Source organism: Gymnoscopelus braueri, assembly GCF_963280865.1.
Source record: "Gymnoscopelus braueri genome assembly, chromosome: 20".
Lineage (NCBI taxonomy): Eukaryota > Metazoa > Chordata > Actinopteri > Myctophiformes > Myctophidae > Gymnoscopelus > Gymnoscopelus braueri.
The window spans coordinates 17,575,393-17,603,389 of NC_137622.1; the positions used below are offsets into that span (position 1 = coordinate 17,575,393).

The 27,997-nt window shown below is 42.5% G+C and overlaps 1 protein-coding gene across 3 annotated transcripts; it reads right to left on the bottom strand.

Annotated features, from left to right (window-relative positions):
* On the bottom strand, positions 1-27,989 carry tbc1d2 (TBC1 domain family, member 2). 3 transcript variants are annotated; one of them, XM_080416406.1, is made up of 18 exons: positions 27,742-27,989; positions 27,066-27,095; positions 26,125-26,832; positions 24,606-24,720; positions 18,254-18,380; positions 17,687-17,805; positions 16,954-17,144; positions 16,139-16,408; positions 15,747-15,872; positions 15,359-15,469; positions 13,948-14,120; positions 8,498-8,609; positions 7,974-8,174; positions 7,226-7,413; positions 5,574-5,694; positions 4,790-4,975; positions 2,893-3,014; positions 1-1,533 (listed from the first exon to the last, which is right to left on the bottom strand). In XM_080416406.1, exons 2-18 carry the CDS (start codon positions 27,078-27,080, stop codon positions 1,332-1,334), a joined length of 3,087 nt encoding a protein of 1,028 aa, XP_080272532.1. In that variant the 5' UTR covers positions 27,081-27,095; positions 27,742-27,989; the 3' UTR covers positions 1-1,331. The 3 variants fall into 3 exon arrangements, with proteins under 3 accessions (XP_080272532.1, XP_080272530.1, XP_080272531.1); XM_080416404.1 differs by having other exon boundaries at positions 16,954-17,204; XM_080416405.1 differs by lacking the exon at positions 27,066-27,095 and having other exon boundaries at positions 16,954-17,204; positions 27,742-27,988.
* Between the last annotated feature and the right edge of the window lie 8 nt (positions 27,990-27,997).

Here is a 27,997-nt window from a genome sequence, read left to right on the forward strand (position 1 = left end):
TCATATTTTGTCATCTTTTTTTATTAAACAACTGTACAAAACTAAATTGTGGTCAAATTCCGAATGGTGATCAAATGACAACAATAAGAAGACAACGCCATACTGTATGGATACAGGTCAGTGCTATTAACAATAATGTCATTGGCTAATTTACATTGTCAGGTTTCGATTTCAGTGATTTAGTGTGACACTCACTCACACACATGCTTTGGCAGAGTGTCTTAACCACTTATGCCCCATTTCATAATTTGTTGGATGATGATGTCTCACAGCAAAAATATCCAATCTACAATATAACCTCACAACTTGTCGCTTCACATTGTGCGCCTGTAGATCTGCTATTTTTGTTATATTGGAACATCTTTGAAAAGACCATTGAATGGGCGAGTAGGGCGACATACTGACCTACCCGCGATTTATCAGACCATTCATTGGGTGTTATCAGGACATACTGACCTACCGACGGAGACGACTTATATAAAGTTAAGTTTCGGTTTCGGACCATGTCGGAGGCGCCAGTCTCAAGCGAACTGGAGCCACGTGAAGCACCACCGAGCGAGCTAAAGCGAGCGAGGTGCCGTGCTGAATGTTGCGACGTTCGCTTGAGCCTACTCAGCGCCATCCGAGTTATATACCGATAGGCACAGAATCGTAAATCATGTTGTGGGGACTGCTCTGCCTTCGGGTAGGTCAGTATCTCCTGATTATGCCCAATGAATGGTCTGATAAATCGCGGTTAGGTCAGTATGTCACCCTACTTGCCCATTCAATGGTCTGATAAAACGTGATAATGTCCCATTCAGGGGCGGCCATAGCTGAGTGGTTAGTGAGCCCGCCTAGGGAGCCAGAGGCCCTGGTTGCCCCAGGTACGATTCCAGGCCACGCATATGTGTCGATGAAATGAAATTTGTCCCTGAGCAAGACTCTTAACCCCTAATTGCTCACAGGCCCTCATTGGAAACAAGCCCGCAAGGACTTTCATGAACGTCCTGTTAAAAGGAATTATCCTAATGCATTGATAGCATTCAAAGCTGGTGCCCATAACCCAAAACAGGGACAGCAGGTGGTTAAAAGCACTGAGCAGGAGTGCCTTGTTCCAGTACACTTCAACAGGACACTTGCTCTTTCTATGAAATAGATAGTTAATAAAATCCAAATGAAAGCTATGATGCTTTATTAATTTGGTTTGTTAAATCCGCTTCAGTTATTAATGGAGGGACACTAAAACACCAGATGGATTATGTAACAACCGTAAAAAAGTGTTCCTTATACTGTCTGTTGATGCAAATGAGATATTGTACAGTCCCTCTCCAGGGTGGCTTTGCATAACACTACAGCTCGTCATCATCCTCACTGACCATAGTGTCCAAGTCTTTGTCTTTGCGTTCAGCACTCTCTGTCACAAACTCCCTCTGCTGCTCCTCCAGGGCTTGGATCTCTACCTGGAGGCGCTCCAGGTGTGCTGCACGCCTGTTCCTCAGCAGCCTGCCACGGAATGGGTTCACATCGTTGAAGGCGATGTTTGTCAGCTTCCTGTGAAAATAAATACAATTTAAAAAACACGAAAAAAGAAGGTAAAAAAAAAAAAAGTATTTGATGGCCAACAGGATAACAATTTTAATCTGCAGAAGTCCTAAAGAAATTATTCAAATTAATGTATACGTAAAGGTAGTTATTAGGGTTTATTTCTTATTTCAGCATTGTTCAATGTCAACCAGGACCAATGACCTAACTATGACCTATGCCCGTTTCTTTCACCTACATGTATTTGACCGAAGATCTGGAGAATGTGGCAGCTTTTGTCCTTGCAGACATGAACACTAAGTGAATCTATAGACTCTTTAATTCTCTTTTACATTAAAAGGGATTTCCTTTATTTTTTTCATAATTTGGACCAAAAACGAAGGGTGGGTGTAAAGATTATTGGAAGTAGTCCTTTTGTTCACTTCGGGGGCGTTGGGAGGGGCAAGCCGGTAATTCCAATTATGACATTTTTTGTTTTGGGCCAAATACAGGCTTATAGTCTTCTCCCTGTCCAGCAGCCAGTCAGAATGTAGACTGGAGGAGCCAGCCCTATCGAAGGTCTTGAAGGGCGGATCCAAAGCCTTGCGCTCGGTACCAGCGCCGCTTCTTATTGCTTCACCAATCTATGTCCCCGCCTCCCCTCCCCTCCCCCTCCCCCCCCCGGCCTGTGCACGGAACACGCTGACGTCACCAAATTTAGAGCGACGCCCCTCTGCACTCTGATTGGTTAGGAGATAACAAGGTTTAGAAGCCACCGTTCCTGTAAGGTTCCCCCAGGCTTTTTTTCTTTTGAAACCAAAAAAAAAGGCATGGGTTTCCGAGGCTAGTCAGAATGAAACACAGGACAGGAGTTAGACTACAGCTAAATAGCAAGTGTCAAGAGCCATTGATCATTAATTTGAATCAGCTGTGTGGAGTAGAATGAGTGCCAACAGGAAGTGATGCCCAAAATGCACACAAGGGCTCATGGGACACTGGAAACTTGTGGATAGCAACACAAGTTCAGAAAACTCTTAAGCTGAATTTCGATACCCCAAACTTTCACACTCGCTCACTCTCCTCGCGTCCTCCACTCACGCCTAAGCCCCGCCCCTGCGAGGAGGAGAGGATTAAATGCAGTGTTTTCAGCATGGTTTCGGGTTTCAAGCAGTGTTTGTGTGGCCACATGTAGAGGAGGACCATGGATACTTCACGGGAGAAGGAAAAAAACGTGTATACGTGATGCGGAAGTCTTCCGCAGGAGACGTGAAGAGTGGTTGAGCCTACACTTCATGTACACTAGCTCCATGCGCACTCGGAGAGCCCACTCGGAGGTTTATGGAACTCCTTCCACTCCTGGACTGAGGTGAGCTCAGGTAAGGCCCTTACCTGCCATCAGTGATAGTCTTGGTGAAAAAGCGAAGGTACTGGTAGATCTCAACACTGTCATGGATCTTCAAAATAGCTTCCTCTTTGTACTTGAAGAGGGCAAGAGCATAGCGGAACATCACCTGAAGAAAGACAGAGGACAATGTGTCAGTCATGGGCAGTAGGCAGTGGTGGACATAGTATATGCTCAAGTAAATACTCAAGTATTCAAAAATACATTTTGTTTTTATATCAATGCATTGCTGTATTGAAATTTACATTTCCCCAAAAATGTAAAAACAAATTCAGAGATTTTATAAATTAGTGAAAATTGCCAATTTACTAGATGTGTCTGCTCTATCTGAAGCATCTTTGAGCAAACACTGAGGGCCTGTTTTGGGGAAGCAGGCACCACCCAGCGTGAAGCACCGTGGCAACAGACTTCTAGAGGACCCACAACTGTCATGACCGCTACAGATATCCACATTCCCCCTTATGTACACTCGCTGTTTGATGCTCCAAGCGGCTTGGAGAGCCCACTCGCTCTCCAAAAGCAAATTACCATTTGGGACACAAACTATTTCAGGGTTAAGGTGGTGGAATGAGTGTGGTGAATTGAAGTGAGTGTGGAGTGAGCAAGTCAGCAGAGATTTGGGTATTGGAATTTAGCTCCTGAGTATTAACTACACCCTTGTACTCATTAACATTCTGTGTAATCTGCTATGCCTGATAATTAATTCCTTGTGTCAATCAAAAGTTACAATCTTAAATATGTCTTGCTTTTTGCTGCCTACACCAGAGGGAGAGAGAGAATAATGTATTGTTATTGCCTGTCAATTAAAAAGTCAACATGCGTTAGAATAGAACAAGAGCCAAGTCATTCATCAGGGTTTAAAACGTGGATGGGGTGTGTCAAACGGGCGCCTTTAAATCTCCTCCATTGAGGGGCTGGTAAAAACTACCTCCTGCAGCTATGCCTCAGGCAGTATTGATTTCTCTTCCTTCGTGTGAGAATCTAGTTTGTAGAATCTGTCTGTAGTTTACTCTATATCTGACTTTTGTTGTCAAACTTATTTTTTTTTTACTTGACTACAGTATGCCTTGCTTGAAGATGTACCTCAGCCTGGATTTAATATCAACCGTTTTGCATGTATCCTGCCTATGGAGTATGTCATTACAATAGCACTGTGGCGAGATGGGTTGGATATAAATGATTATAAGTGGGTGTGGTACTGTACAGTAGGTGCTGTTGTTGAAATAACAAACCAAATAGCATGTTTTTCTTTCCTTTAACTGAAGTTAGAACTTACTATCAAGCGTATCTGAGCTGAAAACACACACACAACTGACGTAGATAGTTTTGTTTTGTGTCCACAATAGGCCTTAATGCTAATGTTACAAATGGCTCCGTTTGGCCCAGTGAGCTGCAAGTTTCCAGTGTCCCATGAGGCCTTGCGTGAATTATGGGCATCACTTCCTGTTGTCAGTCATTCAATTCATGTGATGAATGCAAACTCCACACAGAAAGGCCTCTAATATAGGGCAAGCCCCAGGTGGGATTCATACTCAGGAGGACCATCTTGCTGCGAGACAACAGCGCTAATCACTGAGCCACCATGCCAACCCTCCCTCCTCCCCTTCCCGGTACATGGTGAGTCACCAAAAGCACACAGGAGAGGAAAAAAACTCATCACCGTGCGAAATAGACGATTCGCCTGTGCAGTGCACTTCGCATCAGTATGTCTGTACCAGCATAGGGCCCTGGTTCTCCAAAGGAGTGCTATTCTGTAGCTGACCTGGCATTCAAACCGCTACTAGGGAAGATGGCCAATGAAACAAGAGCCCTTCAGGAATCAATAGAGGATAATAAAACTTGTACGTGATGTGTATACATGATTGGCTGTGTTAGTAACCATACCTTAGTGCCCTCGAATAGGAAGGCATCCCACACAGGGAGCAAGATGTCACTGGGGAGGCTCTCCACAAACATGACCAGGAACCAGTTGAAGGTGATGAGGGAAACATCAATATTATGCTCCTCAAAGTGGGCCATGAGCCTGGGCAGCTTGTCTGTCATGAAGTCTTTCAGCACTCGCTGGTCTGCCTGCATCAGTTCAAATGTCCTTATTTTAGTATAAAAAAAAAACACTACATCTAAAAGCCAGACGCCTAGGTTAAACAGATTAATAGTGCTCAGTGGTTAGATATGGCACATCTGTTCCTAATTTAACCCATTAAGACCTGGAACTGTGTCATTTTTAGATTTGAGCTAAAAAAAGCATTATTTTACACTTTGGGCTATTCAAAAATAGCAGATCTACAAGCTCATAGCGCTGCACCGAGTGCCGCGCTACGAGCTTGTAGATCTGCTATTTTTGAAAAATCGTGAAAATGTGTGCAAATCTTTGAATATATATATATATTTAAAGCGAACATTTTTAACTCAAATCTTTGCTTCTGGGGGTCCCTGGAACAACATATTTTGATGGGGGTCCACGGCCAAATACATATAATTTTGGGGGTCCTTGACATGAAAATGTTTGAGCACCACTGATATAGAAACATAAGTTTTTCAGAAAACTGTTGGGATTTAGGAGACATGTAGAATCGGCTTCAGGTCTTAATGGGATAATGAAACTGAAATATGTGCTGAATAATTCATTTCGGACACTGCTCATCCAATCAGCATGTAGCTGCCTGACCTGGGATGCGATGAGGTTTTTGGTGTAGTAGTCCTGTGGCATGATGTATTCCACCACTGCTACCAGGCACCAGAAGGCATCCTCCTCTCTCTCTAGAACCAGGAGTGCGATAGCAGCAAGTCTGATGCAGAGGGTGGGGAATGGATTTCAAACTGCAGAATGTCATCTTTTACGGACACAAAATCACCATTTGTATTTATATAGCATGCATTGTATAGCCGTAGATGTCCTATCTTTGTCATTTTTGTCTGTCTTTGTTATTTGATGTCTGTGTATGTATGTGTAGCAAAACTAAGTCAAGGTCATTGTGCATGTGAGTGTTCAGAACATGAATTTGACTGATTATGATTATGACGATGAGCAGTGCCTTAGACCATTAGATGGTGCAATTGCACCAGTTAGCTCACCAGAATCTTCCAAGTGTGATGGTGTTTAAACACTTTAACGCCCCCTCTGGTGACCTCGGACAATTTGAAAACCTTCAAACAAGCCATGCTATGGTAGTCTATGAATGTGATAAGGGCTTTTCAGGCGACACAACGCCTGCATTATCGCTTGGATCAGCAAGGTCGCACTGCACTTCTCATGTGAATACACAGACAATTTCTCCGCAAGTAAGCGGCAGGCGATCAACGCCTGCTTCAGCTGTGTTAAATCATTGTCCTGCGCGTCACAAAGAAAAAAGATGTCCAGATTCCAGCTCTTGCCACGTGTGTGGGTGTCAGTGGTGAAAAGTAACTCATTATATTTACTCCAGTACTGTACTTTACTTGAGTATTTCCAATTGTCAATACTTTCTACACTACATCTCAGAGGCAAATATTGTACTTTTACTCCACTACAATTATGTGAAAACTTTAGTTAGTTACTTTGCAGATTTGAATTATTATTACAAAACATTAACCACTTCAGCCCTATTTAAACTTTGGTTATTTGAAAAAAAAAGCAGATCTGCTATTTTCAAAATCTTTTAATAAATCTGATACATAATGATACCTTGTGAAATGGGACATTCTGCATAATGATTACTTTAACTTTTGGTACTTATTGTTAAGTATATTCTGATGCCAATGGAACTTTTGTACTTTTACTCAAGTACATTTTGAATACCGGACAATTTACTTGTAACAGTATTTCTACATTGCAGTATTGATACTTTTACTTAAGTAAAAAAAATGTACTTTTTCTACCACTGGTGGGTGTGTGTGTGTGCGAAACAAGCACTTGGAGTGGGCTTGACGTGAGTGTGCCCGCTTGTCGCTCCGCCTTGTCAGATTGCCCCCGCCTCCCTACCTGAGCGCCCGACTCTCATTAGCCTCGTTCCCAGCCTTTCGTCGTACGTACTTCCCCCGGAAACTATCATTTTTGACCAATCGCAACACTCGTTTCATTCACAGAGAATGTAAACAGATTTGTAAACCGTCAGCGTAATTTCCTTTGGCGGTACTTCTGCCAAATTCCGGTACTTCCGTTTAGACACTCAACCGGCTGGGTCTTGCGGCATCAGTCGCTTCCCATGTGAAAAGTCCTATAATGAGGTCTTCAGAAACGACCAGTATCTGTTGTCTGTATCTATTAAGGTACGTACTGTATGGATGACTTTATGTACCTGTAACTAGGGTATGTACTGTATCTGTGTTTTATTGTTGTACCTATTTAGTCCCTGGCAGTATCCAATGGAAGGGTTCTGCCAGGAGAAGGCCAATAAGACACGCTGGAGTTGCTCCAGGACGGGGCTAGAAGGGGAGGAGAAGCGCTGATTGGTTGTGAGGGTGCGGTGAAGGTCCAACTGGATCTGTCTTGATGCTGGGTGGGAAGCGGTGCGACTCTTCTCACAAAGCTAGAATGACAGTATATTCATTAATGTTATTAATTTAAATATTGCATTTTGATTCCACCTCAAAAACTATTTTAAATGATTCTCTAAGCAAATTTAGAATGAGCGACCGCTCCGCCCCCCGTCCATTGAGTTTAATGGCCAGGTGGCTCCATCTTGAGATGTTTTCAGCTACTACTTTTTTTGGAGTGTGACGTCAAGTTCTCTTTCTAAATACTGAAACAACTACACTGGCTGTAGTGATATGACTCTTTCCAAAGAGGTTGGATGGCATTAGTTATAATTGCATCTAAGCTAGACCCACTGTGATGGAAGGCAGAGAGAAAAAAAAGAGAGAAAGAAATGTATTTAAATAAGTTAATTTCAATTCAAATTCAGTTCATAAGATTATTGTGTAAGTTTATCCACTTTTCAACCTGGCGTAACTATTTTGGGCATGTCATTATTGTCTAAATGTTTCAAATATTAAATAAAAAGTTCACAACACGTCATTTGAACCCCTGGCTCTAGATACTACTGTATGTATTTACCAGTCTGTTCCCTAAGCAGGTGATCCTTGTTACCTGTTCATAGCGATGAGGGTGGTGTTCCCTTATCAGTCTTGTCCGTGTTCGTACCATCCAGCGCCATACCTGCTGCCGGTACTCTCGTGGGACTCCACATCGGAGCAGATTCTTGAGTTCTGGCGAGGGACAGAGGTCGTCTTCGGGGCGGCCAGCGAGGTACTGTGCCCAGCGACCCAGCAGTGGCCTGTCTCCAGCCTCCTGGGGTCACAAGGAAATAAGGTTAACTGCAAGCTTTACATAGAAAACACAGAGAAGGACAGAAGTTGAAACTAGTTGACGAAATAAAACATTACCAGTAAAATACAACATAAAAATACACCAGCTATACCAAAATTGACAACACCGCACAATGGACAATCAGTTGAAAATGTTCCAATGGATCCAATGAAGTTATTATTTAGTCACAAGCTCTTGTTAATTCCTTTCATTGGTTAAATAGTTTGAAAACCCAAAGACAGACTTAATCACTTTCTCTTTCAAAATGTTTGTGAAATAGCTAAAAGAATTGCCCACAAGCTCACCTGATGCAGCAGGTTGTGAGAGCGGATCTCCAGAGCCTGGATCTTAGCCAGTAGCTTCATATCCTCCACCTCGTAGTCTGGAATAATCTTGAAGCCATACTCATCATGGTCCCTGAGCACACAGAACAGTACAAGCCATAAGGTCAGTGGTTCTCAAACTTTTTTATGCCGAGAAGGACTCCCAAATTAATTAACCCATTAAGACCGGGAAAGCATCTATAATTTGTTTTTGTTTTTACAAAACTTTATTTATAGGATTTTCAATTATTAAGACATACAACCCCACATATACCCCACCCTCCCCGGTTCCCTCACAGAAAATTTAAATAACAATTTTCTTTTTTTTTTTTTTTTTACCCAGGGTAGTAGCTGAGCACAAGTGCTCATTTTCAGCAACGCCCTGCACATATAAACACACAGACAGACAGACACATTAAAACCTGGGAGCTGACTAGTACAACCACAGTCTTATGCTATTGGCCACTAAGCAGCTCCACTGGAGCAGTTGGGGTTCAGTGCCTTGCTCAAGGGCACTTCAATAAAACTAGAATTTTCGCAATTCTGGGAAATTGCAAAGTGTGGTTGCGCCGACGCGAGTCGTGGGTCGCGGCCGCCGGGACTCTAGGAATAAGTCGGGAATAAGCTTGGAGGAATACCGTCGGAGGCTGCGCCAATTACATTGTCACGTCACTCTTGAGATCACTTGCGTTTCATTTAAAGAGGATTGATCCACCCCGAAATAATGTTTTTGCATCAAACGGTTACATTTTGCGCATTTGTGGCGCCCCCTATGGATCAAATTGGAAATGCTTTTGGGGATTTGTTGAGTAAACCACCCTTGACATATGATTCAAATTTGGGATTGACCGGACGTTTCGTTGGTGATTTTTGGCCTTTTTTGTAAAACAGGCCCCTCCCGCTAACTTTGGAAGCCATTTACAGACGAACGGTAAGGACTATCAAAATGCCGTTTGGAGATGTTTATCGCATGGGTCCAGAGATCATGTGTACCGATTTTTGTAAAATTTGGACAAAATATGTGGAAGGAGAAGCTAAAAGTGTGTTTTGAAGAAAATTCAAAATGGCGGAAAATCCATCCTGACGCAAATGGGCGTGGCCTATATGGGGAGTTGCGGCATGACCCAAGGAATCTAGGGGAAAAAGATTTTTATTTTACGACCTACGGTTGAAGAGTTATAGGCCAAAACGTAAAGTGGACTGTTATAGCGCCACCATGAGGCCGATTGGTGTAATTATTTTTTGATAATTTCGCACTAAATCATGAACCTTCCCTCCAAGTCTTGTAACTCTAGCCCTTACGGTTTCTGAGAAAAAAATACTTGAATGGGAGTTTTTTTTCATTTTCCCATTAAAGTGGATGGGGAAATTTAATGCACTAATAAATCAATATCAATTAAACTATGTAACCAATCTCTTAGCAAAATGATAGCTATCGATTCCCGGTGAGACCGGTCAATTTGACATATGGCACAAAATTGGGGGGAAAAAACTGTGGGAGGAGTAGCACAGCAAAATAAAGTTTATCTAGATAGAAGAATAAAGTGGGAAGAGTACTATAGTCTGGTTGCCCTGTTAGGGCACCAATGAGCCTTAGTAAGCTTAAAGGAGGAGTTCACCCAAAAAATTACTTATTTTCTATCAATTACACACCCCATGAAGCCTTGATTTCATGGATTTATTTTAGTTTTTGTGGCATTCCTAAGACAATAATTTGATGGCCGTGTGTATTTCCGGTAGGAGACACAAATAATCTACTTTGTGTCTCCTAACGGATACATTAGCCGGTAGGAGACGGGAATCAAATTATTAGCTTAGGAATGCGACAAAAACAAAAAATAATCCATGGATTCAAGGCTTCATAGGGTGTGCAATGGACCCTTTGCTAAACCCCACCCCAAAAGCGATTGTCCAATGCTAGCTTAGCAACCGTTGTTAGCCTGGCATAGGTCTGGCAATCTTTCGTCACCTGCCATAGCTGTCAATGTTATTTCGCCCGCACAGGCGCACACACACAATCATTTGCAACATAATAGCAAGAATAGGAATACCACGATAACGCAATGGTGACTATGAACCACCTACCCAAACCCGTTGGAGGCTGCTTTTCCCAAGCTGAAATCTGCACTTAGACCGGGTCCGGGTGTGTTGAACACATACACAGCTTAACGTCAGGAGAGTTACACGACACGACTCACTCGCCCAGGTGGGGTCAATAATAGGCTACTAATCACCGCAATCGTAACAGAATTCAGAATCACAGCGCTGCCTGTTTCGGATTCCGCACGTTAAAGTATATTAATTCATTTGTTCGTATATTTATTAACTCCTGCTGCAGTCTTACCCTGTGGTACATGAAAACTCCTGTTACAGTCATGGATAAACTTTAACCTGGTGTTTGCACTTTCTCCATTTACGTTCCGTACATCTATATAAACGTTCAGATTTCAAATATAAAGTGCTTACCCCATGGCCACGGATGCTAAAATTATGCACGGGACTCTCAAAAGTACCCGTATATTCTGTATTGTTCAATACAAAGCATTTTAATCCGATCAGTGGCCATTTTCTCATAATGTATCAGAGTGCAATACACCTACAAACCGATAGGGTCGCTCAGTTGAAAGTGCACGGAGAAAATGGCCACCGATCAGATTAAAATGCTTTTTATTGAACAATACGGATGATACGGGTACTTCTGAGAGCCCGTACATAAATGTAACATCCGTGGCCATGGGATAAGCACTTTATATTTGAAATATGAACATTTATGTAGATGTACGGGCCATAAATGGATAAAGTGCAAACAACAGGTTGAAGTTCATCCATGACGGTCGTGACAGTCGACCGTCGTGTATCCATGGCTATTACTCCCTCTAACATTTCCCATGTTTTTAGTTTATTGAAATAATGTCATGCACATTTGTCCAGTGCATAGCCTACTGCAGGCCTTGTTGAATAGATTTAGAATAGATTTAGAAGCTCTTGCTCCTGAAAATGATCGATTATTTTTAAGGGGAAAAGTCATCATTTAACATGCAAGTCAATGGGTGAGAAGCGAAGTTTGCCAGGCGCTGCCAGGCCTGGGTGTGACTAACTTCGCACCACCAGTCACAGAGTGGAGTGGGTGGGGCTTAGCGAAGGGTCCATTGATAGAAAATAAGTAATTTTTTGGGTGAACTCCTCCTTTAAGGGGGTTTAGCGCATCCAGACCAGACAACAGTACAATTGATTTGGCAATTGGCTACCACACATCCAAGTATCTCTATAAACATGAAAATGTAAACAAAAAGAGACATACGTCATGATAGGAAAAACACTTATTCAGTCAAAATACAGTATCACTTCCAGTAGTTGTAGAAAAAGATAGAGAAAGGGTGAATTCAATAAAAGGGGACCAGGCCTTTTATACGTTTTTGGCGAGACTTGTATCTGTTGTACCTGAGCTTTTCTAATGGTATAAAAGGACAGCACATCCTTGACCCAACTCGTGAACGTTGGTGGTTTATCGGATTTCCAATCGCGGAGAATAAGCCTCCGGGCTATAAGTGAAGAGAATGCTATGAAGTTGGCCTGAGGAGAGGTAATTGGTACATCATCGTAGCATCTGTCATTTTAGATTTTAACCACTTTAACCATTATTTTATACTTTGGCTATTTTTTGAAAAATCACGAAGATTTGTGCAAATCTTATATTTTTAAGCGAACATTTGTAACTCAAATCTTTGCTTCTGGGGGTCCCTGGAACTAAATATTTTGTGATGGGGGGTCCATGGCCAAATACATATAATTTTGGGGGTCCTTGATATGACAAAGTTTGAGAACCACTGAAATTTAGCAACATAAGTGTTTCAGAAAACTGTTGGCATTTAGAAGACATTTGTAGAATCGACATCAGGTCTTAATGGGTTAAGTATTTGGCCGCCAACCCCCATCTGAAAGTATTTTGTGCCAGGGAGTGGACACTGATACAAGATTTGTCTTGTTAAAATGTTTCAAGATGTTTGAACCCTTTTTTGAGAACAACTGATAACATGATAGATTGACTGATTGATTGCTTCGGTTCATTGACTGGCTGACTGACTTTCTTGCTTCTTTCCTTCCCTTGGATTGCTGTAACAGTATCGTTCAAATTTCCAGCCATAGTGGTGTAGCAATAGTTTAAGATATTGTCTGACCCTTCCTTCCTACAGTATCTGTCAGTATACAGTATTTTCTGAGTTTCTGCTGTTATAACTATATCCATTTAACTGCTAAAGGGCCATTAGATTTATCTATTTCCTTGTATAGACAATACAATCTGGAATTCTCATTATATCAGAGCGATTGTGCCCATGGCGCTGTTAATATGATTATAATCTGGTGGTCTAATAGTACACATTGAAACTTATTTGTGTTCATTATAGGTTTGGCACTCAGTACCACTATATTCTTGCACAAAGAATGACCATTCCAAGTAGAAGTCACGTGAGCGACAGTGTTACACCATCCCACATGTTCAATTAACTAATTCAGATCATAAAATAAAATAAATACACTTTTTATGAATGAGGTTGAATGTGTGGGCTGCTCCGTTTATCAACGCTCCCCACTCATTGTCTAGTGATGCTTTTTGGCCTCATATGCAGCGGTTAATCACTGTGTTTAAAATCAGGTGACAGTTTGGTCCAAATAAAAATTTTCTTTTCCCCCAGTCAAGGTGGCTGCAGGTAGCCTTGAAAGCGCTGGGGAATTACGTACTTCCCAACGTGCGTAGCTAGATTCAACAGTAAGTGGCAGTACGTAATTATACGGGTGCTCAGGTGGGCAAAAGTCAGCAGAACTGGTTGTCTGTACTAGTGATTACCGGCCCAACTCGAGCACTCTAACAACACTGTCGTTCAGAAATAGTCCAAATTCGGGTGCTCGGGTGGCGCAGTGGTGAAGTGCCTGCCCAGTGCCCACCGCCGTGGAGGCTGGGGGTTCACTTCAAATCCACCATGGTGCACCCGGCTTTGGGCGGGAGGAGCAGGACGGATGCTCTAGTCTACGTCCTCCCGGTGGGGGCTCCTCACTGGCAGGTGAGTCAGTAGGATACAACAGCAGTGACAACACACACATGTGTGTGAGGAGTGGATAATTGCAATCAGACACAAAAGAAACGTAAATTCCACTCAGCTGCAAAACGTAATGGGTGTGTTTGCACTGTGACATCATTAGCGCAATATATTTTGTGAATCAGACCTTGAGGTGGGGCAGATAGCAGTCGCAACTGGCAAGTGATGCGCAATCCATGGTGCTATCAGTGGCCAAAATCCATTATTGTGTATTTGCCCCTGAGAGTGTACTTACACCATCCTGCACTGTATGGTCCTACACAGTAAAACACACACATCTCATAGCGTAGAGATCAGAATATAGAGGCTAGAGTTTTGAGGACTATTTGGTGTTACCTGACTGGTTTGACTTTGACGGCACCTTTCAGGTCTCCTTGCAGTGCATCCTCAATTAACTTCTTGACAGCCTCCTGCTGCCCCGGATCCAGAGCTTTATTCTCCTGTAGCTTCCGTAGAACGCCCAGATAGCGACTCTCGATCTGACAATTACTGGCTTCCACGAATGCACACTGTAGCCAATAAGAGGAATATATACATAGTTTTTCAATGTGAGAAAAAGCAGTTGCGGGAGCAAGGTAGAATTATTCCTTTTATTGTTAGTATGTTGTTTATCTTTGGCCTTATGATATGTTCTGTCCATCTAAATATCACAAGACACCGTGGCACATGCATGGTATTTATTATTTTGAGTACAGCTTGGCCCTATGAACAAGCTCTCCCCCCTTATCTTTGGGGGTCATCCCTATGTTCCCCGGGTTCTATGTTCCCCCACTAAGGTTAGGGTTAGGTTTAGGTTAGGTCCTATGTTCCCCGCTCTCCCTAGGAAAGCGGGGAACATAGGATATAGGTACGGTCCCTTATCTTTGTATATGCGCTGCTCCCTAGTGTTTAACTACTTAAACCCTAAGCACTTTGTTGCATTATGTACTTCTCCCATGAGCTCATGTAATAAACTTCTATCTTATAAAGCAAATTGTCCCTACCTCCGTTTGCCTCAACAAATCCTGATTGATACAGAATTCCTCGACACAGTCCACTCCCCTTAGCATTGTATTCTTTATTGAGGCAAACAGGTGGGACCAGATCGGGCCTGCGCAGGGAGGCCTATTGTCTAATTGACAATGATGTTCTCAATGTGGTTCACTGGGTCATAGTTTGTAATACTTGATAAAGTGACTCCTCTAGCTCCCTGGATATAGCTTGGGTCTATCCTAAAGTATACCAAATGGATCATCAATACTGCAACGGAACATGAGAAGGAAGCAGAAGACACTTGATGCAATAAAACCGCATAATGTTAATGTATTACGTAACATTGCAAAGACTATAATTATAGACGAGAACAACTCACAAATACATCATGTTAGTAAGAAACCTGCATGGGGAAAACTGTACTGTTGTCCAGGGTAGTACACAGTCAGCAAGAATAAGCTAGAGGAAAACCTGATCTCTTGTAAATGTTTGCTCCCATCTTATTCATCCAAATAGAAAAACTAGAAATGCATTCAGAGAGTGCTATCGCAGACAAACAGGCGATTACAATGCTCCCGCTCTGCTGGGCTGGCCATGGGTGTAATAAATTGTAAAAAGAAGATCCATTTAATAATAAATAATAAATAATCAAAATAAATAAGAGCTAAGTTAAAAAAGTACAGTAGATGTTGAGCCGCATTTAAAAACATCCACTCATTTTACTCAAGGCTTCTGCCATAAGCCTGGAACTCTCATTTATCCATGGGAGACCCACCTTCACCATGAGGCTTTTCTCTTGTTCAGAGCTGTTCCGCCACAGTTTTGTCAACTGAAAGATCTCAGAGTTTAGGAATTTGTTCTGAATCTTATAAGCCTCGATGTCGTCCTGTGGAAGTGGGAGAAAAATGAAAGAACATTGTCATCATCATCAGCATCATCAGCAGTGTCTACTAATTGTGATGCTACAGTATATAAAATGTAATCATCTTCTATCCAGCTTCTGCAGTCTCTATCATGGCTTACAAAGTCCATGAGTTCAGAAGTATATCTTTGTGCCAATGAAGACACTCTGTAAGACTGACAGCTCAGTTTGTCTCTCTGTGTTTTGTCTCAGCTGGATCTAGTTTTCAAAACCACTGATACTTGGAGATAGGACAGCTTACCTTAAGGTTCTCGATTTCCTCTTGGAACTGTCTGAAGGTCTGCCTCCCCAGGCCATTGGCGGACGTGAGGGTCCGTCTGGGTTCGGCCATACAGGCAGTCACCTGCTCCGACAGCTTCATTATCACCTGGGAAAATGCAGGAGAAAAGCTCAATGTAGCATTCACCAATGTAAGCAGCCATACAGTTGTGCTCCCTGACGCTATAGGATTGCAATTTCCTTAATCATGAGAACCGTTAACTCAATATGCAGAATTTGAAACACAATGAAGTAAATGTTGAAAGAATTCAAGGTGCAGTTTTACAGACTAACGACAACTTACAAAAGTTAATCTAGCTGGAGCCACACCAAGTTCTGAGCTGTACATATCGCATCTTAGTCTCTCCTCCTCACCTCCTGCTTGGCGTGGTTTTTCTCCATCGTCAGCCTGATGTTCTCCTGCAGTTCGGCCACGTGCGCGTCTCTCTGGGTTAGGCTCTGCCTCAGCCCCTCCCCCTCCATCTTCAGCTCCTCCAGTTTGCTGCGCAAGTCGGCAGCCTGGCGCTCCCGATGCCGTAGCAATTCCAGGCGCTCCTGTTCTCCCTTGGCCGCCAGGAAATCTGCACACGTTCGCTTCTCTAGCTGGGCCGCCTCCAGGGCCTTGTGTAGGAGCCAAACAAGCTCCTGAAAGAGACAGAGAAGATGAAGGCAGGGATGGTGATTAGGGCTCCTGCAGGAACCTTAGGATACAGTAAAGGAATTTGTTTTGCTGAAATACACTCTGAGAATTGTGCAATGCATGCCTTTGACCAAAGATGATTGGTTTTTCTGTCGTTTTCAAGACCCATTTTGACAAAGATGGATATTGTGGGAATCTGATTAAATGGATATTTCACTTTCAAATACGTTGAAGGGCACACTCAGGGCAGTATGAGTCACCAGAACCAACAACGGGTGTTTTCGATGAATCTAACATGGTTAAAATGGAGTTTGAAGTTACAATGGGTTTGTATAGGAAGGGGGCGTGTCTGATAAAATGAATAACAAATATCTAAATACTGAATCGAGCAACTTAAAAACTGTCCGGGGTGCTTCCAAAAGCCTGAGTAGATGATAAAATGACGATTGAAAGGGAAATATCCCTTTAAGCAATGCTTTTTCTTAACACCAGACCATAAACAATTTAATCCTTCAATCAATAAACCCATTAATTAACAATCCTTTTGTACCTTCTGAGCTTTAACCTCTTCTGTCAGCATGTGTTTTTCTTGTTGGAGGCGGGACATCCTGTCTGTGGCCCCGGAAGTGTCCCTGCGGACGATGGGCATGGTGGCAGAACTACAACTCTTCTTCCTCCTGCTCCGCTGGGACCTGAACAGCGATGGGGACTGACTGCCGTCCGATACTGGGTGTTGGCTTGCTGGGTCAGCCAAAAGGACAGGAGTGGTGGGGTTGAGAGTTTCAACGGGAGTCGAGGGGGCTGGCAACAGGGAGGAGTTCATTGGTTGACTGGGCATCTGATGTACACGTATGTACATGCGTTTCTGGATGTTTTTGAATTCTCACATGGCGATGTATTATGTTAAATGGATGTTGTTGCATTACTGTTGTCTTTGTAGACAGTAACCCTAGCATCCCTATTCTGGGCATATGCGAACATTTGGCAAAGAGATTTAGTGTACAGGGAAAAAAGGATTATAAACAACTTGGGGACACCTGGGCGTAAAATGGCTTATATAGGGTTTAAGTGGTTAAAATTAACCAACCAAGTAAATATTTTGTCCCCTGAGCCTTAGACCCTCATACAGGGCCCTTCTGAAGTATAGGTTAGCTTGTAGACCTGCTATTTTTTTTGCAATTTCTTGGCTATTTTCAATGCCTTCCTAAAATGATGATGTCCTCACAAGTATAGTAATACAATACATGTGTGAGGTTAGTGGTACTGTACTGTAGGTGACATACCAGTGAGGGTGATGGTTGGTGTAGGGCTGGTTGGAGTCCACAGAGGAGCTTCTACATGGAACACGCTCTGACTCACCTCCTGAGAGTTTCTCTTGGAACGAAGACTGTGGACCGAGTTCCTGTACAGGTAACAACATACACAGTTAGATGCAGGCACGCGTACACACACCCACACACACACAAACCCAAAGACATGCTGCCCTTAAAAACTTAACAAATCCAAACAGTGCCAGCCTGAGCTTGCCAGTAATAAAACTGAAAGTAAGAGATGTCGCAACACTATCAATTCCTTGCTGCAGCAGAAATCTGGCTAATGTTTTTGGAATGAATACCTGATATGAAGTAAAAAATGTGTAGATTAGTAGATTATTAATGTGGCCAATACCTTAGTCTTATTATTGCACTGTGTGCCAACACCATCCAAATAAACATTACATTACACAACTAAATGTAGCACCATTTAAAAGCAATCAGACAGGCACCATGTAGGCGGAATGTCTCGGTTTAACACTTTTTATCTGTGATAAGCAGTCAGGTCTGATACGTGAAATCGGACAGTCGACTCACTGGATCTCGATAAGTGGGTGTTTAATGGACATGTTGGCCAGCGGGGTACGTTGAGACGGAGCTGGCCGGCTGGCCGCCTCCTCTCCCACCAGGCCCAAAGGGGTCTTCACTGTGGGCAGGAAGTTATCTGCAGAACAGGAAGTAGAGTTGTAAGTGAGCCATGCTCCGATGGTCGAGGTTGCACAAAGGCTAGTGAAGGGTGTTGCGCATGAGCTCAGAGCTTCCTCTGAAACACAATGAGGCTGACATCATGCCGAGTCCTACTGCCTACATCATACTCTCCAGACTGAGGTCAGGTCTATGCTTGCCAGCTAAAATTATATGAGTAAAAGTTATGAAAATTAAGCATGCTGGAATTTTCCATCAGAGTGGGGAGAGTTGGCTCAGAACATGGAAGGTGTTGCTGGTGTGCCTCGCCTTGGTTGGTATGCAGCTATTCCGTTAGCCATTAAAGGTCACTGCTTTCCGCTCTGTGTTTTGTTTCCTTTGTGCCTGGATGAACTCTAGTGTATCCTCATCTGTGAATTTTACCAAACCATCCGCAGTAATCCTGCTTTGGCTCTCATAGTGACAGTTCAGCGCACGGTTGCAGTAGCACTTTAGTGCTAGTATACTGATACCGATTCCATTATGTATCTGTCCATACCGATCTGAGAACAGCTGTATAATGAAAACCTAACCATGTATCAACGTGATATGAACACTAATACATACAGAGAATAAATGACATAGAACTTTCTTTAATTATCTGATAGTTTGACAGTCAGTCATATCTGAACAAGAACATAAATAGATCTAGAAATACATTATAATAATTCCTTTGAGAAACTGTTAAAGTGCAGCCACAATTTGGTCAAATAAGACATTCAACTAACCATTGACCTTTAAAACCTACGAATGTTAGAGGATGGGATAGAACAAACGCCTTGAATGTGGATGGGAGGCCACACAGTACCTAACAGACCTGAAATAACAGACTTCAAAGGGGATTATTGTGCAAGGATATTCACATATTTATCCTTGTACAGCTATGCATCCATAAATGTGTAGCAATACACACGCTAAACTAAGAAGCTTTCCAACTCATTCACGTCGGTAGGTCAGAATGAAAGTAAGTTGGAGAACTCATACGCACTAAAATGAAGAAAGACTTTCATAACGACACCAACTGTAGAGGAACCTAACCCAGTGGTAGACGAACTATGCAGATGAACTGTTCTTCCAATGCTGGCACAGTGTGGGGGCAAGTCGGAACAAGAACAGAATACTATACCTCCTGAACCAGTCTGAGTCAGAGGGAAGGGCTCCTTTACCTCTTATCTTGTAATACAAATTGGGGCAGCAGTAGCTAGGAAGTAGCGCGGCTACTCGGGAATCGGAAGGTTCCAAGTTAGATCCCCCGCTCCCCCTTGGTTAGTGTCAAAGTGTCCTTGAGCAAGACACAATCCCTAACTACTCCCGATGAGAAGGTTGGTGCCTTGCATTGTTTCGTCCACTGTCGGTGTGTGAATATGTGTGAATGTAATGCACATTGTAAAGTGCTTTGGGAAAAGGCGCTATATAAATACACCATTTACCATTTTGAAGTAATAACAATACACATTCCTTGAAAAAAAATATATCTCTAATGTCTCTACTTAGGTTGATCTAATTACTCTAATAACAACACTGATAATAAGTAATAAGTGCAGCAGTGGCCTTGAGCAACGCACCCTCCAGTGGAGCTGCTCATTGGCCGGTAGTGTAGGACTGTGGTTAGGAAATGTTAATTATTGTGTGTAAAGCAGGGCACTGCTGACAAATGTCACAGGGCCGGTTTAAACCATTAAGACCTGAGGCCGATTCTACAAATACCTTCTAAATCAGTAGTTCTCAAACCTTTTCGTAAATCAAAATTACACGAAGTGACGCGCTGTGAGCTTGTTGTATATCTGCTATTTTTGAATAGCCAACGCTAAAATCTAAAATGATACAGATGCTTTCCCGGTTTTAATGGGTTAAAAAAGATGGAAATCTCAATGTGATTTACCCTAGTTAAATAAAGGATAACAAACTCAAATCAGTAAAAAAAAAAAATCTAATCCAACAGTCTTAATGAGTGTCTGTCCACACTATGACGTGACAGTAGCTATATTTAGTCCCCACCCTGGTGTCAGGCTGTACAAAACTTCCTGTCCATTTAGGCCACTTCCTGCAGGTGTCATTGGAGCCTAAACACCGTCTGTTTAAATAAACTATAATATGGAGGAGTCTGTGGGCTATGTGTGTGGACTGGAGGGGGTGGAATTGGTTCTCTATCATGAAAGAGCAGAACCTTTGCACACCTACAGATCGACAGGTGTGCCGGAGAAGACCACGGGGCCAACTTATGCAGAGGAAAGATCTCCCACACACTACCGAACTTAAGAACGTATGCGTAGCGTACCTATTAAATATTTGTATTTGTGAAGCAGATAGTATGCAGGAGTCTTTTATTCTTCTCTACCATGAACAAATTAATGACCAATTTAACACATTATCAATCTCCTCTATAGTGAAATCTTGACCCTTTATTGATTTCATGTAAATCCACTTCAAATGGGGAGATTTACATGATCACAAGGACACATTTGAAGTCAATCAGTGGAGCTTAAGCTTTTCACTTAAAAAAAACAAGAGAGGTACTAATTAACTTTCTCAGCTGGTACAGTTAGTGACTAGTTCTTACCAAAACAACATAAGCACAGCAAATGGGGGGCTTTGCTTTATTTATTTGAAACAAAACCAAATGATAAACGGATATTATGACAGTAATCTTTGATTGTAGATCCCTCTGTACTCCCTCAATAACTTTAAGGAGATGAATGATTACTGCCCCTGAGGAGAAATCTGATTCTGAGATGCCATCATGCCACCAGGCCCAGCATTTCTGGGAAATGACTGTGGTCTTTAGTGGAGCAGAAAACGATCAAAGAGTATCTATTCATATCACATCCTGTTCCGAGCTCCATCTCAGTAATTGTTGCAATTACCACAACCAATTACTATTTAGTATTTACCACGAACTATTGTTATTTAAATTCAGATTTGCCCTTACATCATGCCACATGGCACTAACAGTAACGGGGGTAGAAGCGATACATCTTTTGTTTTGTTTAATATTTCAAGTTGAAGCGCTATATTCTGATAGTAATAATTGCTATGGAGTATTTGTTCAGTAACAGGGGTCTCCACATCTCTCCTCTCCAGCTCTTTAGTAAACAGAAAACACATTTTCAGGTTGGATAACAATTTTATCCAGGCACAGAAACTTACAAAAATCATGTGTCAATGTTATAGTGTTGTGGTTCTAATCACTTTCAATTTCACTTATCCTCTCTAAATGGACATAAGTGGAAGTTTGAACATATGATTTTTCTGAGAGAAGAGCAACATACATTTTTTTAATTATTTTTTTAAATAAATCATTATTGTGATCGTTTGTAAGCAAGCACGCAATTTCTAGTTTGCACCTGTCAACTACAGCGGGGGTTTTCAACTGATTGTGAACCAGGGACCACCACCCTGACTAAGAATCAACCTGGGGACCACTGTTGTGTTGGGTGGGGATATGAGCTAAGATATTATTAGTGCTTTGGTAACCCTTGCTATGCATGCGTCCCATGTCTATACATCCCACTGTTTCTCAACCAATGGTCCATGGACCGTAGTCCATGGAATAGTAATATTATTATTCCTAATAATGAAGACTCCTTCAGGCAATCCGGTACACTTCCCCTTCTTGAGATTCTCCCTTTTCTGTGGAATTTCTTGACGTCCGACTTCCCAGTAACTGACAACATTTACATGTCATCAGAGGTCACCAAGTCGATAATATGCACTTGAGAACAAAGAGATTCTACCGTTGCGCCTCAGCCTTAAACGGCCAGTCCGGTGCGTCACAGGGGTAGGGACAACAGATGCAGAAGAGATCAACGCTGGAGCAACGTTTCGGTCTTTCGACCTTCCTCAGAGTCATCTGAGACCGAAACGTCAGTCAATGTATACTTGCACCTAAATAATAAAAGGCTTAAAATGTCCGTGTTGCTCCAGCGTTGATCTCTTCTGCGATAATATGCACTGTTCCGTGGAACAAGAAGAAAAAAAAACATTTTGCAACATGGTCAGGGACCACATACAATACCTTCACGGACCTCAAGTGGTCCACGGACCACCTGTTGAAAACCCCTGAACTACAGCATAGTTAGTATCCAGTAAAACCAAAACCTTGCCATTTGTCTTATCCAAACAAACCCTATAATGTAGTTACCTGAATAACAATGAGCTACTGTAACAGAACTACCAATAATGGTGTCGAGAAGCTACCTTATGAAGAGCTTCATTGTTATAACGGAAAACAATGCAATGGATTGCAGAGACGCCTGCCAGCTGATCATCCAGATGTCAGCTGACTTGGATTTAAAATGCCAGAGGAGCACTGGAACAGTTCTGTTTCGCCTCCGCAGCCCCAAACCTGCTCAGCCTCCCCTGGACCTGCATACAACTTAAGTAGAAGCAGCCTCTGTTATTCACTCCAAAAGTTCAGCCTGAAGTAAATTCTTAACCCTGCTTTCATGAGAATTGTACTGATCTGGCCATTCAGCTATATATTCCTGCCATATCTGTGGCAATTTGGGTATACTGAGTCCCAAGAGTCCATAGTTAGCTCCACCAAGAACCATCTAACTAACACTATTTGTAAGATTATGTGAAATATTTAACTGAGACAGTGGGATATACAATGGTTGTTCATCAGATATCAGATTTATTCTAATATCATCGGAATGCTAAATTGATGCCAAAAACAAATTGGGCTTGCTGACTGAGTTGGTGAATGCTACTGTTAAAGGTGTGTTAGTTTTGTGTCAAATCATGTCTGATTTAGGTTATCTCCAGCCAAGCATACTGGACAAGACCAGACAGACACAAATAGCACGGGAGAAACCATGAAACACGTCACCTCACTCATTCATACAGCTGAAAGTAATGTGTAACCACTCGCTGAAAGCATCTGGTCATGTGTGCATGTTCACCCCCCCCTTCATCTACATACAGTAATCATAACTAACCACTGTGCTTGCTCACCATGATAACAAAGACTTTTGTTCAAAAATAAAATAAGTGCCATTTAAAAAGTAACACTGGTAGCTGGTTGATGAAACAGAAACACTGTTACACACCAAATCCTTGTTTTTGTTTAGGTATTCAATGATTCAGGGGATCATTTTTTTCCCCTCAACCTATTACACTGCATTTTCGGATTGGAAGTCTTCTAGTCACTCTACCTCTCCATGGCAATGATGTGATATCGTGATATCAATATTTACTAGACTTGACCCAGACCCTAAAGCAGTGCTACTCAACCCGCGGCCTGCGGGCCGCATGCGGACCCAACGCAGCATCTCTGCGGGCCCGTCATGGTCATGGGTTTAATTTTGTTTTCTTTTTTATTGTGAAGCACACGATAAAAATATACATTTCCGTTCAAATATATGGGTTGCTTCCTTTTTTTCAAAAGCAAACAGACATACTGTACACACAAAATAAACAGGTACAGTGAAAAGAATATGATGTCAAAATGTACATTTTCTTATAACAATAACAATGTGTAGTGTGTTACAAAATAGAAAAATCCAAAATAGGACCGACATTTTTAGCTTGCGGCCCTTGGACTTTTGGTATTTTGCTGAGTGGCCCCTGAGCCATCTTAAGTTGAGTAGCCCTGCCATAAAGAGTCAAACAGTGAGTGAGTCAGAATCTGGTTTGTCATTCCCTGCCGCTCCCTGACTACAAACAAAACACTTTAGGTATTTCCCAAGTCTTTCTAGGGGCCTTTCACTCTACTTGGCTACCCACTTCCTGTATGTGGCTGAGTGAATCTGCTATGGGCATGGGATGGAGGCAGACAGGAAGAAATTACACACACAAACAAACTGGAGGGGTGTAAACATGGGTGTAACCTTCTGATTTATCATAATTTCCGTGTGATTAGTGTCCCATCAAAGTGAAGTACTGCTGTAATTTCTAACTTTGGGCTGTAGTTACGTAACGTTTAGGATGGATGGATACAAAAAAATCAGATTATATGCTTTAAATAAAGAGATACAGTAGCTGTCACCCCCCCAACAAAACAATGTCCAACTTCAGTCACGTTTCAATATCAGCAGCCTACGCGTCAAATATGCCATTAAGGCATTTAATAACAACTTAAAAACTGTCTGGGGTGCACACAAAAGCCAGAGTAGACATTAAAATGACCCCAGCAGTGTTTTAAAGTGAAATACCCCTTTAAGCGAAAGAATGCGTTGAAAATAGAGAAGGACACGGCTCTCACCAGGCCAGCTGATGTCAGGGCAGGAGGAAGAGCCACCAGACAGCTGGTCTCTGTGCTGCCATCTCTTCAGCTGCAGCTGCTGCAACCAGTACATCATCGCCTCCTGGTTTACGGCCTGGAGGAGAGGAGAGGAGAGGAGGGGAGAGGAGAGGAGAGGAGAGAGGGGAGAGGAGAGCTATCTGGAAGTGTTGATATAGTATGGTTCAATACAGTACAATAACAGATATTTAACTGTGGAGAAACCCTTTGTTTGCAGACTGCAGCAGTCCACATCTACAAGCTGGGAGTGCATGGTATTCAGAGCACAAATAGTTCAGAAGGTGTAAATAAACATTGCCAATTAGACTATTCTGTTATTTTTCTATTATATTGTTGGCCTATGTTACTCTTTTATTTGTTTTTGGTTTCCTGTATATTGGATGGTAGTAAGTAAATACGTATATCAGTAAGAAAGTAATTGTGCATTAAAACTGTATTTCAGTTAACAAAATGTTAGCCCAGTGGTAAAAATGTCAGCACTTGCACAGGAGACCTGGGTTCGAATCCAGGTCGTTATGACAGTTACAGAGTGCAGCTTTAATGTCACATCAAGCACTCAGATGATTTGGTGGAAGCTCGTGGAAACATGAAACAATGAGCTTACAGGCTATTTCTAATCACTGGTCATTCAACTCATCTCTAGCAGGATGTGATGTATGCCACAAATATGGCCTGGACAATTACAGTCTGTTGGCTGTTGAGCTCTTCTCTGCAGTTCTGCAGGTCAATATGCAACAGGCCTTATACAGACACTAGAACAGTGGTAGACCCCCAAATTGACACATATTAGCCCACGGACCCCCATTTGAAAAGATATGCCAGGGACTCAACCATTTTCATTTCTTGGGGGTCCCAATCTACACTACACTGTAGTATTATCATCAGTGTTCAGGTCCATTTGGTTTTATTTGTACTTTGGTTCTCAGAGTTACAGACACATAAGGGTCAATTTGGTTCCTAACAATTAATTTGGCTGGGGACCCCCTGAAACCCCCTCAAGAACTTTGTGGAATGTCTTTTCCACAGACCTGAAGATGAAACGTGATGCTTTTGTTTAAAAACTAGGACACTATTAACTCTATTTAGTAGTTAATTTAGTTTAATTTGGACCTTCTCTTTACAATCTCCTCTGACCACTGTTTTTATTCACCTCCACAATGTGCTATTATGCATAGTAGATGATACATGACACAAACAGGCTGCATTTATACTACCGTACCTTTTATGTGAATGTAGTATTGACTGAGGAGCTATAAAGTTAACTTGGGACCCTGTAATTAACCAGCAACGACACATGCAGGTGTCTGTGTGGTTGCGGTGGCAAGTGCACACACGCTCACACACACGCACACGCACACGTCACACACACACACACACACACACACACACACACACACACACACACACACACACACACACACACACACACACACACACACACACACACACACACACACACACACACACACAGGCACCTTACCTTGAGGATGAAGATGCGTTCAGGGGTTTGTATGTGGAACGTTCCATCCTCGCCCTTCAGAGGGTAGGTGAAGGTGGCACTGCTCAGCTGAATCTTGCCCAGTGGGGTCACATCCTGTGGCGTGCGATAATAGAACAGCTGGCTCTTCTTCTCCTCGTAGGTGAACCAACGCTCCTTCCAGGCCTTGAGAGGACCTCCCCGCTTGTGAAGGTAGCCACAGAGTTTGGGCACAGGGGAAGACGGGGGCTGAGGCTGCGTTTGTTTGCAATACGCCTCAATAGTAACAGGAGCAGGCAGCGGAGGTTGGCTCAGCAGGTGCTTTGCTGGGGAAGTGGGCGCCGCAAGACCCTCCTCCTGGGTCTGTTGGTCACTAGGAGGGGGCAGGCTTAGATCCTCTGTGGCCTCTGTGTCTTTAGTCATAGATTCACTGGAAGTCTCCTCTGCCAGGGAGTCTGTGGAACTGGAAGAGCATGCCGTCGTGTCCTCCTGGTTCTGGCGGTGGTCTGTGGTGTGAGTTGTGGAGTCCTCTTGGCAGGGGCGGAGGTCCTGGGTGGGCTGACCCATGCCGTTTGTGTGCGGAACGATCTCCTCAGAGGCTGTGGGTGTTGTGATACAATCATCCGCTGGACTAACCGCCTCTGCCTGGGGAGGAAGTGAGTGAGACGAGGTAGCACTGGGATTTCCTTCAGGGATTTCTCCCTCCATCATCTAAGGGAAAAAGAGCAAACACACACCGCCTACCTTCAAATACATTTGAAACATTTTTCTGTGTATTATTTTAAGTTATCTTTACTTATCTAGGCTCTCATTATTTTTCAAAAGCACACTGTTGTTATTTTTAAGAGAAGTTAGCCACTATATTTGATTTACATATCTCTTTAGCAATATAGTATAGTATAGTAGTATATACACGGTATATATATATTAAACGTATATATTACATGTATGTTTTCCATGCCAATAAAGCCCCACTGAATTGAAAGGACATGAAATTGAGAGAAAGAAAAAAACAGTCAGTGGAGCAGGGAACAAACTATATTTAACTACCTAACCCTGGAGGCATGACATAGGAAATGGGGATGTAGTTATAACAATGGGACAAGCATCTCTGACTCTGACTGACTGACTGACCACATCATGCAGTTCATTAAGTCACTATACCAGTTATATTATAACAATATCAATAAGATGTTAAACTGTAAAAGAAAGTCACTCTGCAATAGTTTTCACTTGTTTCCCACTTGTTCTAATAGGCCTACCTTACAATTTACACATTCAGTAAGGTGATTATGAAATGGTCAATTCATGTAGCCTACTGTTAAGGTTGGCTTACTGCCACAAAGATACAAGGAATAGCCATCAAATCCTTCCCCAAAGGTCATAATAATCAAGTAGCCTCCAGTAGCCTATTGTAGTAATATGGCCAATCGTTTCTCATAATGGTAAAATGATGTCTATTGATGTTCTGATCAGAACAGAACATCAAGTGGGTTGAGGAAAACAAATGACTGGAATACCTTAATAACTGAATTAGGCTACCTTACAAACTTGTTATGCATAGCATATGTGAGATATTATTGTTTTCTTCACCACATTGTGCAAGAGGAGAATACTTACAGTAATGCCAGGCACATTGACACACGGATCTCTCGCCCCATCCCAGAAGCAAATGGGTGTCTTAATAGTTAAAGAGAAAGACACCAGCAAATCTACTTTTCCTTGAACAAAACGAATCCTGTACGAGACGAGTCGCGCGTCCTGCGCTTGTTATCCACACGCAAGTCTCATTCTTCTCTGTGTGTTTATCCGCAGTGAACAACGTTCGGTTCTGTTGAAATGATCAAAAAAAAAGTTTAGAGGAGAAACTACTTTA

Bases quoted from the DNA above. Each gene is read 5' to 3' on its own strand.
- tbc1d2 (XM_080416404.1), bottom strand. The intron at 18,381-24,605 runs GTGAGAGCCGTG...CCTGTTCTGCAG, and splicing joins CCCTGACATCAGCTGGCCTG to ATAACTTCCTGCCCACAGTG. The intron at 7,414-7,973 runs GTAACAAGGATC...CTGTCATTCTAG, and splicing joins ACCCTCATCGCTATGAACAG to CTTTGTGAGAAGAGTCGCAC.